The sequence below is a fragment of the Pithys albifrons genome, chromosome 20 (assembly GCF_047495875.1).
Source record: "Pithys albifrons albifrons isolate INPA30051 chromosome 20, PitAlb_v1, whole genome shotgun sequence".
Lineage (NCBI taxonomy): Eukaryota > Metazoa > Chordata > Aves > Passeriformes > Thamnophilidae > Pithys > Pithys albifrons.
The window spans coordinates 1,938,282-1,953,165 of NC_092477.1; the positions used below are offsets into that span (position 1 = coordinate 1,938,282).

The 14,884-nt window shown below is 58.3% G+C and overlaps 1 protein-coding gene across 2 annotated transcripts; it reads left to right on the forward strand.

Moving 5' to 3' along the window:
- Positions 1-534: 534 nt before the first annotated feature.
- Positions 535-13,948, forward strand: FBXW5 (F-box and WD repeat domain containing 5). Of its 2 annotated transcripts, none has more exons than XM_071574430.1 (9): positions 535-607; positions 1,115-1,325; positions 3,540-3,697; positions 4,324-4,498; positions 5,777-5,925; positions 7,206-7,686; positions 10,188-10,335; positions 11,404-11,616; positions 12,082-13,948. In XM_071574430.1, the coding sequence occupies exons 2-9, from the start codon at positions 1,136-1,138 to the stop codon at positions 12,326-12,328; spliced, it is 1,761 nt and encodes a 586-aa protein (XP_071430531.1). In that variant the 5' UTR covers positions 535-607; positions 1,115-1,135; the 3' UTR covers positions 12,329-13,948. The 2 variants fall into 2 exon arrangements, with proteins under 2 accessions (XP_071430531.1, XP_071430532.1); XM_071574431.1 differs by lacking the exon at positions 535-607 and adding an exon at positions 1,537-1,601 and having other exon boundaries at positions 1,304-1,325.
- Positions 13,949-14,884: the final 936 nt, after the last annotated feature.

Genomic DNA, 14,884 nt, shown 5'->3' on the forward strand with positions numbered 1-14,884 from the left:
GGGGCAGGGGCAGGGCCGGGGCCCGGTGAGCGGGCGGGGGCAGGGGCAGGGCCGGGGGCGGGGCCGGTTCGGGGGCGGGGCCGGTTCGGGGGCGGGGCCGGTTCGGGGGCGGGGCCGGTTCGGGGGCCGGGGGCGGGGCCGGGGGCGGGGCCGGGGCCCGGTGAGCGGGCGGGGGCCGGGGGCAGGGGCAGGGCCGGGGGCGGGGCCGGTTCGGGGGCGGGGCCGGTTCGGGGGCGGGGCCGGTTCGGGGGCGGGGCCGGTTCGGGGGCCGGGGGCGGGGCCGGGGGCGGGGCCGGGGGCGGGGCCGGGGCCCGGTGAGCGGGCGGGGGCAGGGCCGGTTCGGGGCCGGTTCGGGGGCGGGGCCGGTTCGGGGGCGGGGCCGGTTCGGGGGCGGGGCCGGTTCGGGGGCGGGGCAGCTCTGCCGCCGCAGGCGCGATCGTGCCGCGCTCGGCTCGCCGTGCCTGGCGCGCGGCAGGGAGCTCGGTGCTCGATCTGTCGGGGCTGCGGCGGGACGCGGCGCCGTGATTGGCGGGCGGGGGCGCCCCCCGAGCGGCGGCCGGAAGTGGGGGAGTGGGGGGGGCGGGGCGGGGGCAGCGGAGCCGCTGAGGTGAGGGGGGGGGCACCGGGAACGGGGACACCGGGAACGGGGAACGGGGACACCGGGAACGGCGGGAGCGGGGACACCGGGAACGGCGGGAGCGGGGACACCGGGAACGGGGAACGGGGACACCGGGAACGGCGGGAGCGGGGACACCGGGAACGGGGAACGGCGGGAACGGGGAACGGGGACACCGGGAACGGGGGGAACGGGAACGGGGGGAACGGGGACACCGGGAACGGCGGGAGCGGGGACACCGGGAACGGGGAACGGGGACACCGGGAACGGGGACACCGGGAACGGGGACACCGGGAACGGGGGCACCGGGAACGGCACCGGGAACAACGACAGCGGGAATGGGGGCCCTGGGCACGGCATCTGGAACGGCACTTGGGGAACCGGGAACACCGGGAACGGGGGCGCGGGGGGGCACCGGGAACACCGGGAGTGCTGGGCCCGGCACGGGCGGGGCGGGTGCCCGTCCGGGCCTGATCCCCGCGCCCCGCTGGGTTGCAGGCGCGGCGGCAGAATGACACGATGGCCGCGGGCGGCCCCCGGCTCCCGGACACCGTCCTGTTCGAGATCTTCCTGTACCTGGACCACGCCGACGTGCTCTCGGTCGGGCTCGTCTGCCAGCAGTGGCGCGCCGTGGCCCGCGACGAGTTCCTGTGGAAGGAGCTCTTCTACCGCTATTACCGCGTGTCCCGGGACGTGCCGCGGCACCCAGGTGTGCTCGGGGGGCTGGCCCGGCCGGTGGCACCTGCCGTGAGCCCGGGAGGGACGCCCCGCGCCCCCTGTGCCCGGCGAACCCCCGGGCTGTGTCGCTGTGCTCCGGGCGGGGGAGTGCCTGGCACGGGGTCCGGGACTGCCCAGACCCTTCCAAAACAGGGCTCAGGGGGCTGAAAGTGCTTCGCTTTTCCCATCCTTTCCCCGAAAAGAGGAGTCTGGGCTCTCCAGCCAGGTGCTGTCAGGATGTGCTGCCCAGAGAGATGCCGGAGCGGCGGTGAGTCATCACACACCGCTGTGTCCCAGCCGGCCTGGGCTCTGCTGGCTCGGCTGGGCAGGGCCCCGCAGCCCCCCCGGCTGCAGCTGAATTGGGCACTGCCTCGGCCACCACTGGCTGCCCGGGGGGCCCCGTGGGACTGGGCTGTGCAGGGACACCTGTGCCTGTTGGGGGGATGCCTGTGTGGCCCTCTGATGGCACGTGCTGAGGCAGCAGCTGCCCCACCGCACCAGGGAAGGTCGTGCTTGATCTGGGCTCACAACAGGAGCTGCCTGAGCCCTGCAGGGCCTTCCCTGGCCAAGCTCTCAGAGGGCTCCAGGATGGCAGCCATGTGGTCACAGCTCTGCTCCCTCTGAGCATCCAGTGCTGGAGGCAGTTTGATGCAGTCTGAAAGGGTGACCCAGCACTACCACACCAGCTGGGACAGGCCTTGAGGACCTGCCGGGGTGGGTTTCTCTCAGAGTTCAAACAGCCCTTTCCCAGTGTGCTGCAGGGGGCTGTGGATGAGGGAATTGGATCCTGGATCGTGAGGGCAGGAAGAAATGCCAAGGATCAAGCAGCAGGAGCCCGTCTCCCTGCACCAGGGAAGAGCAGAAGGGCTCTAGGAAGAGGTGGGATGTGGATGTGATGACTCAGGCTGCATGACTTCACTCCTGCAGACCCTGGGAGCTCTGTGGGCCTGAGGACATTGTCTTTAGGGTTTATCTGAGGCTCTTCGACCAAGCTTGTTTCCTCCCAGCCTCCTGGAGCTGGTTAGTTAGCTGCCAGCCCTGTTCTTGGGCACTAATTAGGATCAAGCACTTGGTGTAGCTCAGTAACATATTCAGGCACCTCCCTGGCTGCTGGAGCTGTGGGCACGATCCACAAGGCAGCAGGACAAGGACAGCTGGCAGGCCTGGGAAGGAGCCAGAGCGGGAGTTTGGTGAGTACCCCTGCCAGCCTGCCTGCCCTGGGCAGCTCCATGGTTGCTAGAACAGTATCCAGTGGGTCTGTAAGAGGAAACGTTGGAGTTGCTTGTCCAGGTGGGGCCTATCCAGGATGTTCCCCAGCCAGATGGGCTGGGACACAGAGGTTTAGAGAGGGGGCTGAGGCACCTTTCCTGCAAGCAGCAGTTGGATGTGCTGGTCCCTGCCTGCAGGAGCAGGCGCTTCCTGGGCTGCAGCGTATTCCAGAAAATCCTTCGGTCCTGTTCAGTGTCACTAGGAAAGTTGGCCCTTATCCATATATGTGTCTAATCCTCTTTGCTTCTTTGGGATTTGCTGTTGCAAGAAGTCTGGCCAGGCTCTTTGCTAAAAATTTTCTTTATTTGTCTCTTCAATGACTGCCAGTGGGACTCTTCTGAGTGTACCCCAGGCTGTGTTGCTGCAGGGCTCCTCCTTCCCTGGCACACTCTGGCCAGCTCTTGTTCTCTCTCATTTTTTCAAGTCTCTTATCTCATGGAGGTGGTTTTTTTCTGGTCTCAGACCCTTTCTGAAACTGTCTTAATTCTGCATTAGACAAGCCAGAGATAATCAATGCAGAACCAAGTATGGTGAGGAGCAGCTTCCCAGCTTCACTCCCTGGTTTGTTTGATGGTGCTGGATCATGTCTCCCTTCAGAGGACTGTGTTTGTCCTGAGCAAGGTTTTGGTCTGACAGCCAGCAGCTCTGCCCTGGCTGTTTCAGCAGGAGCTGTGCTGGTTTGGAAAGCAGAGGTGCTGCAGTGTGGAGCTGTGTGTGTACTGGCTGAAAGGCTTTTTTGTGTGTGGGAGTAGGAAAGCCACTGAAAATGCTGAGTACTGGTAACTCAGCTGCAGGCCTGGGTTGGAGCCCCAGCAGAGCTCCTGACGTTGCTCACAGGAGCTGGGACTGGTTTATGACAGACTGATGCCACGTTTAGCCCAGCCCTGTGCCTCCCTCCTCTCACACTTGTGTCCTGTGTCCCTGCTCTGTGTTGCAGCTGCTGTCTCCTGGTATGACGAGTTCCAGAGACTCTACGACACCATCCCTTGCGTGGAGGTGCAGGCCCTGAAGGAGCACAATGACCAGGTTTTGCACCTCAGCTTCTCCCACTCTGGCTGCCTGTTTGCATCGTGCTCCAAAGACTGCACAGTCAAGGTAAAGTGGCATGTGCCCTGCCCAGCCCTTCCAGCTGTGGTTCAGTGGGGCTGAGCCCTGAGGGCAGTCTCTGAGAAGTCTGTGGAGAGGAGAGGTTTGACCAGATGTCCCTGAACTCAGGTTGGTTCCTGCAGTTTCTGAGATGTTCTCAAACCCACAGAACTAATGACTTTTGCAAATGTAGCCTTGAGGGATGTGAATTCCAGCTCCAGCCCATGTGTATGGAGGTGGCCAAGATGCCTGCCTGGCTCTGGTTCTTTCTAGGTACAGTTCAGTGCCCTGTTGTGCCCTGAGTCTGACAGAGAGTGGGGATTCACTGCAGCACATGTCCTGCATGAGAAGTTGTCCTGGGAGGAATCTCCCTGAACACACTGGAAACCCAGATGTGACAGTAATAGTTACTGTCTGAACACCCTCTCTGACCAATGGAGCTGCAGTTCTGCATTTAGGCCCTCTCCATTTTCTGTTAGGAATATGGGCAGGGATATGGGGACTGGGTGGCAGTTAAATGGGGTTGGTGATATTGTTTGTTTTTCATGTCCTGATGAGTGCTGGCAGAACAGATAAAGTGGAACCACTCTCAGGCTTCTCAGCAGTTTCCAGATTGTTTGTCTGTTTCTCTGTAGATCTGGAGCAATGAGCTGGACATCTCCCTGCAGCACAGCTCCAACATGAGGCCATACAACTGGAGCTACACCCAGTTCTCCCAGTTCAACTCTGATGACTCCCTTCTGCTGGTGTCTGGTGTCTTTGTGGGGCCTCACAACTCCTCCTCAGGGGAGATTGCCGTGATCAGCGTGGGTAAGTGCTGCCTTCCCTAGGGTTCCATAGGAGGGGTGAATGCTGGGTGCTGGGGTTCCCTTCTTTGGGTGTGCAGTGGCCTTGACCTCATCTTGTCCTACCTCCTGACACCTGAACCAAGAGGTTTCAGTCAGTTTTGGAGGGGAAACCTTACGGGCAGCTTTAACTCTGCTCAGGTCACCAGTGCAGCACCTAAAGGCAGTGTGGGTTGTATTTAGCCTCACTTCTGCCCTACATGACAGTCTGGCCAGTATTATCCATGGCACTTGTCTTGAAGCTCCTGTTTCTCTCTCATGTGATGGTAGGCATAGAACCATAGAACCCTGGAATGGTTTGGGTTGGAATGGACCTTAAAGCTCATCTCGTTCCACCCCCTGCCATGGGCAGGGACACCTTCCACCAGTGCAGGTTGCTCCACGTCCTGTCCTACCCTGCCTGGAACACTTCAGGGATGGGGCAGTCAAGCTTCTCTGGGCAACCTGTGCCAGGGTCTGCCCACCCTCATACAGAAGAATTTCTTCCCAATATCCCATCTAACCCTGCCCTCTGACAGTGGGAAGCCATTCCCCCTTGTCCTGTCCCTGCAGGCCCTTGTCCCAAGTCTCTCTCCAGGTCTCTTGGAGCCCCCTTAGGCCCTGGAAGGAGCTCTGAGCTGTCCTCAGGGCCTTCTTTTCTCCAGGTGAGCACTCCCAGCTCTCCCAGCCTGTCTCCATAGCAGAGCAGAAGGGCTGAATCCAGCCTTCAGATTATCTTTGGGGCCCAAGTCCCACTCTGAGGTCTCACATGGCTTTCTGAGGCACTGTCACCTAAGCCTCTTTCACCTCTACTTCCTGCTCTGTTATCTCTCACCATCTCTGTGCCACAGTCCCACTGTACCAGGAATCAGGAGTGCACAGCTGCCTCCCTGGCAAAGGCTCTGACCCCCAGGAATAGGAGTGAAATTCTGTTTATGTTTAATTCATTCTTGTCTCCGGGGCCTGACCTGGGCCCTGCTCAGGGAAAGGCTGGGAAGGTGAATTGCTCTCTTCTCTGGCTCCATCAAACTGCCCTGTTGTATTGGTTTCCCTTGTGCATGATCTCATCACACATCTCTCTAGAAAAGAGAAATAATCTCTCTCTATAGCAGTGGCTTGGAGGTGGATGGAGGTTGGAAGTGCTGCCTTGATGCCTGTCCCACATAGACCTGAATCCACTTCCCCTGTCCTGTAGGCAGGTCTTGTTTCTCCAAGGCCTTGTTGGGAGTCATCTGCTAACACTCCTGTTTTCCCTTTCTTCTAGAGAACTTCACTCTGCTTTCCAGGGTGAGGAATAAACCCTACGATGTGTTTGGCTGCTGGCTGAATGAAACCAACTTGATCTCAGGCAATCTGCATCGGATTGGGCGCATAACCTCCTGCTCTGTGCTGTGGCTGAACAATGCTTTCCAGGTGAGCGTCCTGGCTTCCAGCCCCACGGGCAGTGCAGCTTCCTGCTGGCTCCTGGAGGAGGTAAAGCTGCAGGGAAGGATGGCGCAATCCTCCTGTCCTCCCTGTTTGTCTCCTCTGACTTGCTCTCAGGATCCTGAGCTCAAAGCAACCCTTGCATGAGGCTTCTCCATGCTTGGTGTCATGGTACCCACTGCAATATTATGACTCTGCCCTCAGATCACTTTAACTCCTGCCCCATTAATTAGGCTGAGGACTTGACCACAGTGCCCCAGAGCATGCGTTGTCCAACAACAGGGCTGCTGAGGTCCTTGGTATTCTGAAGCTGAGCCTGGGATGGCTGTAGCCTGATGTGTGTCCCAACAATGGCCCTTCTCCCACTTAGTAGCTTGGGGCATTTTTCCTGGGAGGTGGAGGCTGAGCTCAGCCCTGTCTGGTCTTGTTGAGGTTCCTCAGGCCAGGTGCTGTCTCTGATGCTGTGGTGAGACCTGGAGAGCCATATGTTCATTCCATGGCAGTTGGCAGTCACGTTCTTCCATGTTTTGCCTCTGTTGCAGTGTCAGAGCTGCATATCCCCATGCTTTGTGTTTTTAACATGATGCTGACCCCAGGTGAAATCCCGTGGTAGCAGAGACTCTTCCCACAGCCACATCTTCATGCTGCACTGGCCGCACAGCATTAACCCTTCGATCCCTGAGAGGCCAGGAAGGCCCTTACCCATTATGGGGATGTGAGAGCAGTGAGGCAGGGAGGAACCTGCTGCATGTGTCTGGAGCAGATACAAGGCTGGTTTTGCTTCAGCATACAGGCAGACTTCAGGAGCACAGGGGTCCTCTGCCACTGCTACTGTGAGCCAGAGGGATCCCACTTCATGCTCATCGCAGAGGTCTTGTCCTGAAGTCCTCATAGATCATAGAATGTAGAGTATCCTGAGTTGAAAGGGACCCACAGGGATTGAATCCAATTCGTGGCCCTGCACTGTAAAATACTGGGTAGCACCAGCTGATGACCTCAGGCTGGGTTGGCAGCAGGACTGCCCAGTCTCTGTTTCCCAGCTCCACTGTTGCCTGCCTGCGGGAACATTTTGTCTTGGTATGTCTCCATCCAGGATAGGAAGGAGCTCAGCAGAGCTGGCAAACCTTGAGCCAGTCCTTGTGCCAGTGCTTCACATGCAGTGTGAAGGGGTCAGTGGTGGCTGATGTCCCTGCACCGGCTCAGGTCTTGCTTTGAACTGTGGGAGTGATCTGGGGTGGTTCCTGCTCACTTCTCCCTTCTGCCTGCAGGGCATTGAGTCTGAGAATGTGAATGTAGTGAAGAGACTGTTCAAAATCCAGAACCTGAATGCCAGCACCATCCGGACCGTGATGGTGGCTGACTGCAGCCGGTATGATTCCCCGGACCTGCTCCTGGACTATGAGGAGCAACTGGCTGCTTCCTCCACCTGCCCAGTCTTTGATCTTGGCAGCGACAGTGAAGAAGAAGAGGCCAAGCCCAAGCATCCTCCAGAGCCAGCCATACAGGAATTGCCAGATGCCGGGGATGTGCTGGCGGAGGACGGGCTGCAGCAGTTCTTTGATGACATCATGGGGGGCCGCATGAGGCCTGCCATGACTGAGACACAGCTGGAGACAAAGGTGGCTGAGCTATTTGTGCGCAACAGAACTAAGCCACCTGAGCCAAACCTGCTCCCCACGGACAGCAACAGCAAGACAAAATACTTAATCTTTACCACAGGATGCCTCACCTACTCTCCACACCAGATAGGTAAGGCTGGGGCTGAGCACAGGGCAATAGGCCAGCCCGAGGGCAAGGGCTGCAGCTGTGCTCTGGATTTGGGTCCAGAAAAGACCTGGTCTCTCTGCTGGCCTGTTGGTAAGGTGTGAGCTACAATTTGCTTCCTGAGGGTTGTTTTGTTGCTGCCAGGATGACACATGGCCAGAGTCATAGCAAGGGCTGAACAGAAGACCAAGACATTTCTGGCTAAAGGACACCAGCCACGAGCTGATGCAGGGGCAGGGCAGTGCTTGCCCTGGGACAGGTTGTGTAGAGGGACTCTTCTCATATGGGAGTGGAGGGGGCATCAAGGCAAAACTGGTTTGAGCAGTGAGAAGTTCATGTGTGTGTTGCTTGTGCAGTGCCTCCAGCTCTGCCCCTTGCCTGCCTCCCCTCTGCCCAGTGTGGAACCACCCTCACATGGGCTTTCAGCCTCAGTGAGGCATTTGGGCACCTCAGCCTTGGGACTGGGGAGATTTCACAGGAGGGTATTTACTGCCCCAGCCAGTGTTTCTGTGGTGAGCAATGCCAGGCATTTTGCAGCCTCCTTGCTCAGTGGGGTACAACAGACTGCGTGTGTAGCACGTGTCAGGCAGTGCCATTGCTGGTGACCTTGTCCTGGGCTAGGATGTCCCTTACTTACCTGGAATGCTCCTGTTGAGGCACCGGGACTAGCAGAGCCTGAATGTACTGGAAATCAGCACAGGGGGGAGCAGGAGCAGATAGTCCAGCTGCTTCCCCAAGAGACCCGAAAGCTGACAGAGAGGTGGAAAGGACCAGAAATGTGGGGAAGGAGACAGCTGCTCCCAGGTAAGACTCCTGTGAAGCCAGGCAGTTTCAGTTCCTTTCACTGCTTGCACAGTTTCAGCCTTGTTTCCCTGCTGCAGGGTCTGTTGACCTTCCCATGACTTGGTCCCACACCAGTACTGCCCAGTAAGGTGGGGGAAGGCAGTTCACAGAGCTGTAGGCAACTTGGAGAAGAGCCACTTGGTCTTTGCCCACTTCTGTTGGCAACATGGTTTGGACTGAGTGAGCTCTGCTCTATGCTCCTGCCAGTGGCCAGGTCTGCAGTCACCCATGGTGGACTTTGGCTTGCCCCAACTGGGCTCAGCCCTGGACTGACCCAAGGCTGCCTCGCCGTCTGGGACCTGCCACATGCTGAGGCAGAGCCTTTGGGCTTCCTTATTCCTGCACAGCCTCCCAGGGCCGAGGGATTTGTTTGATGCCTTTGAACTCTGTGACTCTGGCTGGTGGCCAGTGCCCACAGCACAGGCTGCTGCTTGGAGGGCTGGACGCTGGCTCAGCTCCTGTACTGCCATGAGTCACCTCAGTGTTGTTTCCCTCTTGGTTTGTGTGTGGAACTGGCCCTGATGCACCTGCTCTGTTCCCCCAGACCTGATGGAGCTCGGTCTGTGCTCCCCTCCCACACTGTTGCTGGCACACTGTGCTGTTCCAGCCTCAGGTCCTTGAGCTCCCATTCCTTGTGCTCGTGGCCAGCTGAACAGCTTGTGCTGCTAACTCATGTGTGTCCAAATTTGGAACTGGAAGTGTGGTGCTGTGGAAAAGAGGATGAAGATCCTGGTGAGCAGTGCCAGTGGAGTGGAAGAACACCAGTACTGTCCTGAAGGCCCTGGGCTGGCCAGACTCAGAGGCAGGAATGCTGGGAATGAGCTTTGATATGAGGCAGTGGTGTGTCACTTTTGCCTTGTTGGGCTGCAGGAGAAGGCTAAAACCAAGGGCGTTGTCAGCAATTCCTTTAGAGGACTGATGGGTTGGACTGAGCCATTTTCCAGCTTCTCGTGTACCTGCTGAGGATGAAGCCTGTGTGTGTCCAGTAGCTGCTGATGCACAGGGGCCCTCCAGGAAGCTGTTGGGGGTGGTTTGTGTTTGGGACCTCTAGCAAACAGCTGGAAGGAGACAGGGCTTGACCCCATCTCATGTGTCTCCTTTAGTCAGGAAGTTCAGAAGCCACAAAGCACTTGAGCTCAGTTTAGGTTTAAAGCATTTGTTCTTGGAGCTTTCTGGGACTGACCCCAACTTGCACTTGAGTGTTGGGGGAAAACTCTTAACCACAGCCTATGCATGTGCTGGGCTTCTCCAGGCTGTTATTGCAGGAAATGGGCCTGACACAGGGATTCATTTAGGAAAAAACATTTCTGCAGCCACTGTGTCTCCCAGCCCAGTGTAGCTTCCCTGTGCTTCAGAGCCAGGCTGTGGCAAGGTGTGGCTGTACCTGCAGGTGCTGGGCATCTCTCTGTCTGGGATTGGATGTGCCAGCATTTCACTCATGGGCGGATGCTGGCCCAAAGCCCACTTGGAGAGCTGAAGGAGGCTGACTGGAACAGCAATCCTGTCCCAGTCCTTGGCCAGCGAGCTGGTTCTCCTTAGCAGCACCAAGGGAAGCCCCTTCCTGAAGCCTGGGAACTTCCTCAGCCCTGCCACCTGCTGGCAGTGGCCTGTGGAACCACCTCCCTCTGCTCTCTGTCCCGCAGGGATTAAGAGGATCCTGCCCCATCAGATGACGACTGCTGGGCCGGTGCTGGGGGAGGAGAGGCGCTCAGATGAGTTCTTTGACTCTCTGGATCACGTCATTGACATCCACGGGCACATCATCGGCATGGGCTTGTCCCCTGACCACCGGTGAGTGTGGGGGCTTCAGCCACTGCCAGAGTGGGCAAGAGCTGCTCATGGGCTCTCTGGGTGACCAGGAGAAGAAATGACTATGGTAGATGGAGCAGGTGCCTGCTGATCCTGGTGCTGAAGGCATGTTACTGCTGAGCATCACTGCTGCTTGTGGCAGGAATGTATTCCTGAGCCAGCTCAGGACAGGGTCAGGCCTTGTGAAAGTGGAGGAGCTGCCCACACAAATGTGTCTTGTTGCTGAGGCAGATCATCTGTAGAACCCTGTGATCATTTGGGTTGGAAAGCACCTCAGAAACCATCAAGGCCCCACCCCCTTGGCATGGGCAGAGACACCTTCCACTAGACCAGGTTGCTCCAAGCCCCATCCAGCCTGGCCTTGGACACTTCCAGGGATGGGGCAGCCACAGCTTCTCTGGGCACCTGTGCCAGGGCCATACTGCCCTCACAGGGAAAAGTTTCTTCCTAATATCCTATCTAACCCTGCCCTCTGGCAGTGGGAAGCCATTCCCCCTTGTCCTGTCCCTCCAGATCCTTGTCCAATTCCTTCCCCAGCTCTCCTGAAGCTCCTTTAGGCACTGGGAGGGGTTCTGAGTTCTCCCTGGAGCCTTTTCTTCTTCAGGTGAACACCCCCAGCTCTCCCATCTTGTCTTCATGGCAGAGATGCTCCAGTCCTTGGAGCATCTCCATGGCCTCCTCTGGACTTGCTCCATCAGGTCCATGTCCTTCTTTTGTTGGGGAGCCCCACAGCTGGAGGCAGCACTGCACGTAGGGTCTCACCTGAGCAGAGGGGCAGAATATCCCTCTCACCTGGCCACAAGACACCCCCATCCATCCTTAAAGATGGTTTTAATGGGATTAGAGAGGTGTGACCTGACCCCTGGAGCCACCTCCCATGTGTGGTTGTCTTTTCCAGACATGGCCAGGAGTGTTTCAGCAGCCTGTTCCCCCATTTCAGCCTGGATTGCAGCAAGCTGGGCTGCAGGCTCGGTCCCCGCCACGCCCGGGGGCTCTGTGAGCTCTGCTGTGTGTTGCGCGGTGCAGGTGACCCCTCCCTGCCCTCCCCAGGTACCTGTACGTGAACAGCCGGGCCTGGCCACGGGACTGCGTCATCTCCGACCCGATGCAGCCGCCTCCCATTGCCGAGGAGATCGACCTGCATGTGTTCGACCTGAAGACGATGAAGGAGGTGAAGCGAGCCCTGCGTGCACACCGCGCCTACACGCCCAACGAGGAGTGTTTCTTCATCTTCCTGGATGTCAGCAGGGACTTTGTGGCCAGGTGTGTGGCGAGGGGGCGCGCAGGATCCTGACCCTGCAGCTGCAGGGGCCTGGGGTGGTTGCTGCAGGACTGCTGGAGTGAGCAGGACACTCCTGTGTGTTGGGAGCAGGACAGTGGGATTGGAAAGAGCAGAGGGACTGAATTGGGGGATGCTGATAAAGGCTGTCTCCCCTGCTCCTGCTGTAAATCTGTGAAGAAAGAGTAAATCTGGGGCTATGGATTGTTTGGGGGTGGGTGGCAATTGTCCTTCTCAGGGACTGCAGGTGGTGTGGGGGTCCCTGGATCCCAGAGGGAGCTGCCTGTGCAGAGTGAAGCTCATGGAGGCAGGGGCTGGGACACACTCTGTCCCCATCCTGACAGAAGGATAGGGGTGGCATTGGCAGGATGTTGGTGCTGCTGGGCTGACGCCCTGACCAGTGCAACATCCTGAGTGGTGCAATGTTCTGACTGGTGTCTCTGCCATAGCGGGGCAGAGGATCGACATGGCTACATCTGGGACCGCCACTACAACATCTGCTTGGCCAAACTGCAGCACGACAACGTGGTGAACTCAGTGGCATTCAGCCCAGTGGAGCAGGAACTGCTGCTGACAGCCAGCGATGACACCACCATCAAGGTGTGGCGGTCCCCGCGGGCTGTGCGTGTCCGCCAGGCCAGGAGGTCCCGGCCCAGGAAGCTGCTCTTCTCCTGGCTCATGAACCAGAAAAGCTGAACCCAGGTACACCTGCTCCTGCAGCTTCCTCACTGCAGCACCTCCTACGGAGCTTGCAGAGCCCTGAGCCCTGCACAGAGATGAGCTCTGGGCACACAAATCCCATGGCTGAGCCAGGAGGAACCCCAGCAGCAGGAATCACCTCCTCCTCGGAGCATCTGCTTCAAAGACAGGATGTAAGAGCCGAGAGGCCTATTATGGGCCCATCTGACAGCACTGAGCTGATCACTGCAGGTTGGGCTCCCCACAGCTTCTCACCAGCACTGCTACTTGGGCACAGCTCTCTGGGTGAGCTCTGGACTCAGAAGACACTGAGGCACGGCCAGTGTGGGTCTGTTTGAGGCCGGGATGTGGCCGGCCCCACAGCTGGGAGCCGCCAGCTGCAGAGCACTTGGCAGGAGCCGTGGCACAGCTGCACTGCCTGACTGCAGGACTCTTAACACAGGCATTTTATTAATGTGTGTTTGTCCCAAACCTCCATGGGCAACTCATCTTACTGCTGAGGAACGCTGAAGGCCTCCTCCCCATGGCACCTCTGCCCAGGAGGGCTGCAGGAACTGGAGGGCAGTAAGGGTGCAGGGGGGGAGGTCTTGTTGCCTTGTTGGCAACAACATGTTTATATTGCCAGTTTCCAAACTTGGGAGTGGGGAGGGCTGGTGGTATCATGGTGCTGGCTTTGCCTCTCCCTTCCTATGCTCAGCAGCACTTCGATAAGCTATGGATCAGGAACATATTTATTGTGGGAGATCTGCTGTCCCATCCTGGGGCATCCGTGAGTGAGGATGGATCACCTCCCTCCCCTGCTACCCACGGCATGGCACTTTAGATTCTCTTGGTCTGTTCTCTGTGAATAGGTGTAGGCACCCATGGGTGCTGCAGGTATTCTCTTGCAGGTGTTGGGGATGGAGCCCTCCTGCCTGCAGTGACAGCTGAATAAGCTCCTGCTCCCTCGGGCTGACCCCCTGTGGGTGTGGGGACAGCTTCCCCAGGACCCCGCAGTTGGTGGGGCTGATCACTTTGAGTGGTTACGCACTCAGTGGTGTTCACTGTCGGTCCCTGAAACTTCTCTCCCTGCAGCAGGTACCCAAATGTCTAAAATTAAGCTCATCTTGACCTGGCCTAGCCGGGGCCACCAGGACCTGCTGTCACTCCTGAGAGTGGAGCTGAGAAGGATCTACAGCCCAGGCATGGGGAGGTGTTTTCGGGCTCTCTTGGCAGCCCCAGGCCAGCCTGGGGTTACAGATAGACCTGACAGAGGTGGCAGCTCCTGTCATGATGGCACTGATGACTTTAGCAGCCCCTGCAGCAGGAGGGTCAGCACCCATGTTCTGCTGTGCCCCAGCTTCACCCAAAACCCCTGTACTCAGGTTTTCTGTCATGAAAGGAGGGGTTCCTTCCGGTGCGTGCGTGCGTGTGTGTGTGTGTGTGTGTGTGTGTGTGTGTGTGTGTACAGACTCCACATCCTGCCTGCTCTGTCCAGTCACACAGCGAAGGAACAGCACCTCTCTTCTGTCCCAGCTGTGAACTCTGTGGCTCGGTGCAGCAGTGAGTGAGGAGGCACCAAGGGGTTGTTTGTACCGAGTTTTGCTCTTCACTCTGGCATTGAATAAATACTCTGCTAAAGCATCTCTGCAATGTGAGCTTGTTTTTCAGAGTGCTGTTTACTGAGGCAGAGCTGAGGCCAGGACTCACAGGACTGGGCTGGGGCACTGCAGGAGCTGCTGCCCAGCTTGTGGTTACCTGCCCTTGGCAGGGGAGTGTGGGCAGAGAGCTGTGGGCAACGGGCAAGAGGCAGGGAATTGCCCAAGTCTCTGCCCTCAGGGAGGATGGGACAGCCTGGGGGAAGGGCACCAGCAGTCTCTGGCAGCCTTGGGAATGCCCTTTGTTGCCAGAGCTAAGTGCTGCAGGCTCCAGGAGAGGCCAGGAGCTGGATCCCTCCTGGATTTATCCAAGCACTAACAGGCATGGAGCAGGTAAACAGGAGAGCCCTGTTACTGCTGGTTGGCATTCCTGTGCCACAGCAGCATCCTGAACTGCAATGCCACTGCCACCTCACAGCCCTTTGCATCTTCCTGGTGCAGCAGCAGCTGTGATATTAAGCAGGTCTGGGAGTTGCCAGGAGGGGACAGACCCCCATGGGTGTCCCTTCTGTTTGCTTCTCCTGCACAGAGTAGAGGCCACCAGGATGCTGCTTCCACATGGGGTTCATCCCTGGGCTGGTGGTGCAGCTCAGGATTGGCAGGAACAAGCATCCTGCAGGCATTGGGCTCCCAACAGCAACAAGGAAAAGCAGCCTGTCCTGGAGAAGCTCAGAGCTGTTACAACCCAGGAGTGTTAGATTTGCCTTTCCAGTGGTTCTGCTGCTGCTAACACTTGAGCCAGCAGGGTGGAGCTCCAGCAGCCAGATTCCAGATCCTTCCCTTCCTGCTCCAGCCCTGCCCCCATTTGGGTGTCACAGTGCTGGTGCTGGGCAGCTGCCCCAGGCTGCAGGGAGGCAGAAGCTGGGGAGAGCTCCCAGCACAGAAATCCCTCCTGCCCCAAGTCGATCCTGCCCCA

Coding starts and splice junctions, on each gene's coding strand:
- FBXW5 (XM_071574430.1), top strand. CDS start 1,136: ATGGCCGCGGGCGGCCCCCGGCTCCCGGACACCGTCCTGTTCGAGATC. Junction 5,926..7,205: donor GGCTGAACAATGCTTTCCAG/GTGAGCGTCCTG, acceptor TTCTGCCTGCAG/GGCATTGAGTCTGAGAATGT. Junction 11,617..12,081: donor AGCAGGGACTTTGTGGCCAG/GTGTGTGGCGAG, acceptor TCTCTGCCATAG/CGGGGCAGAGGATCGACATG.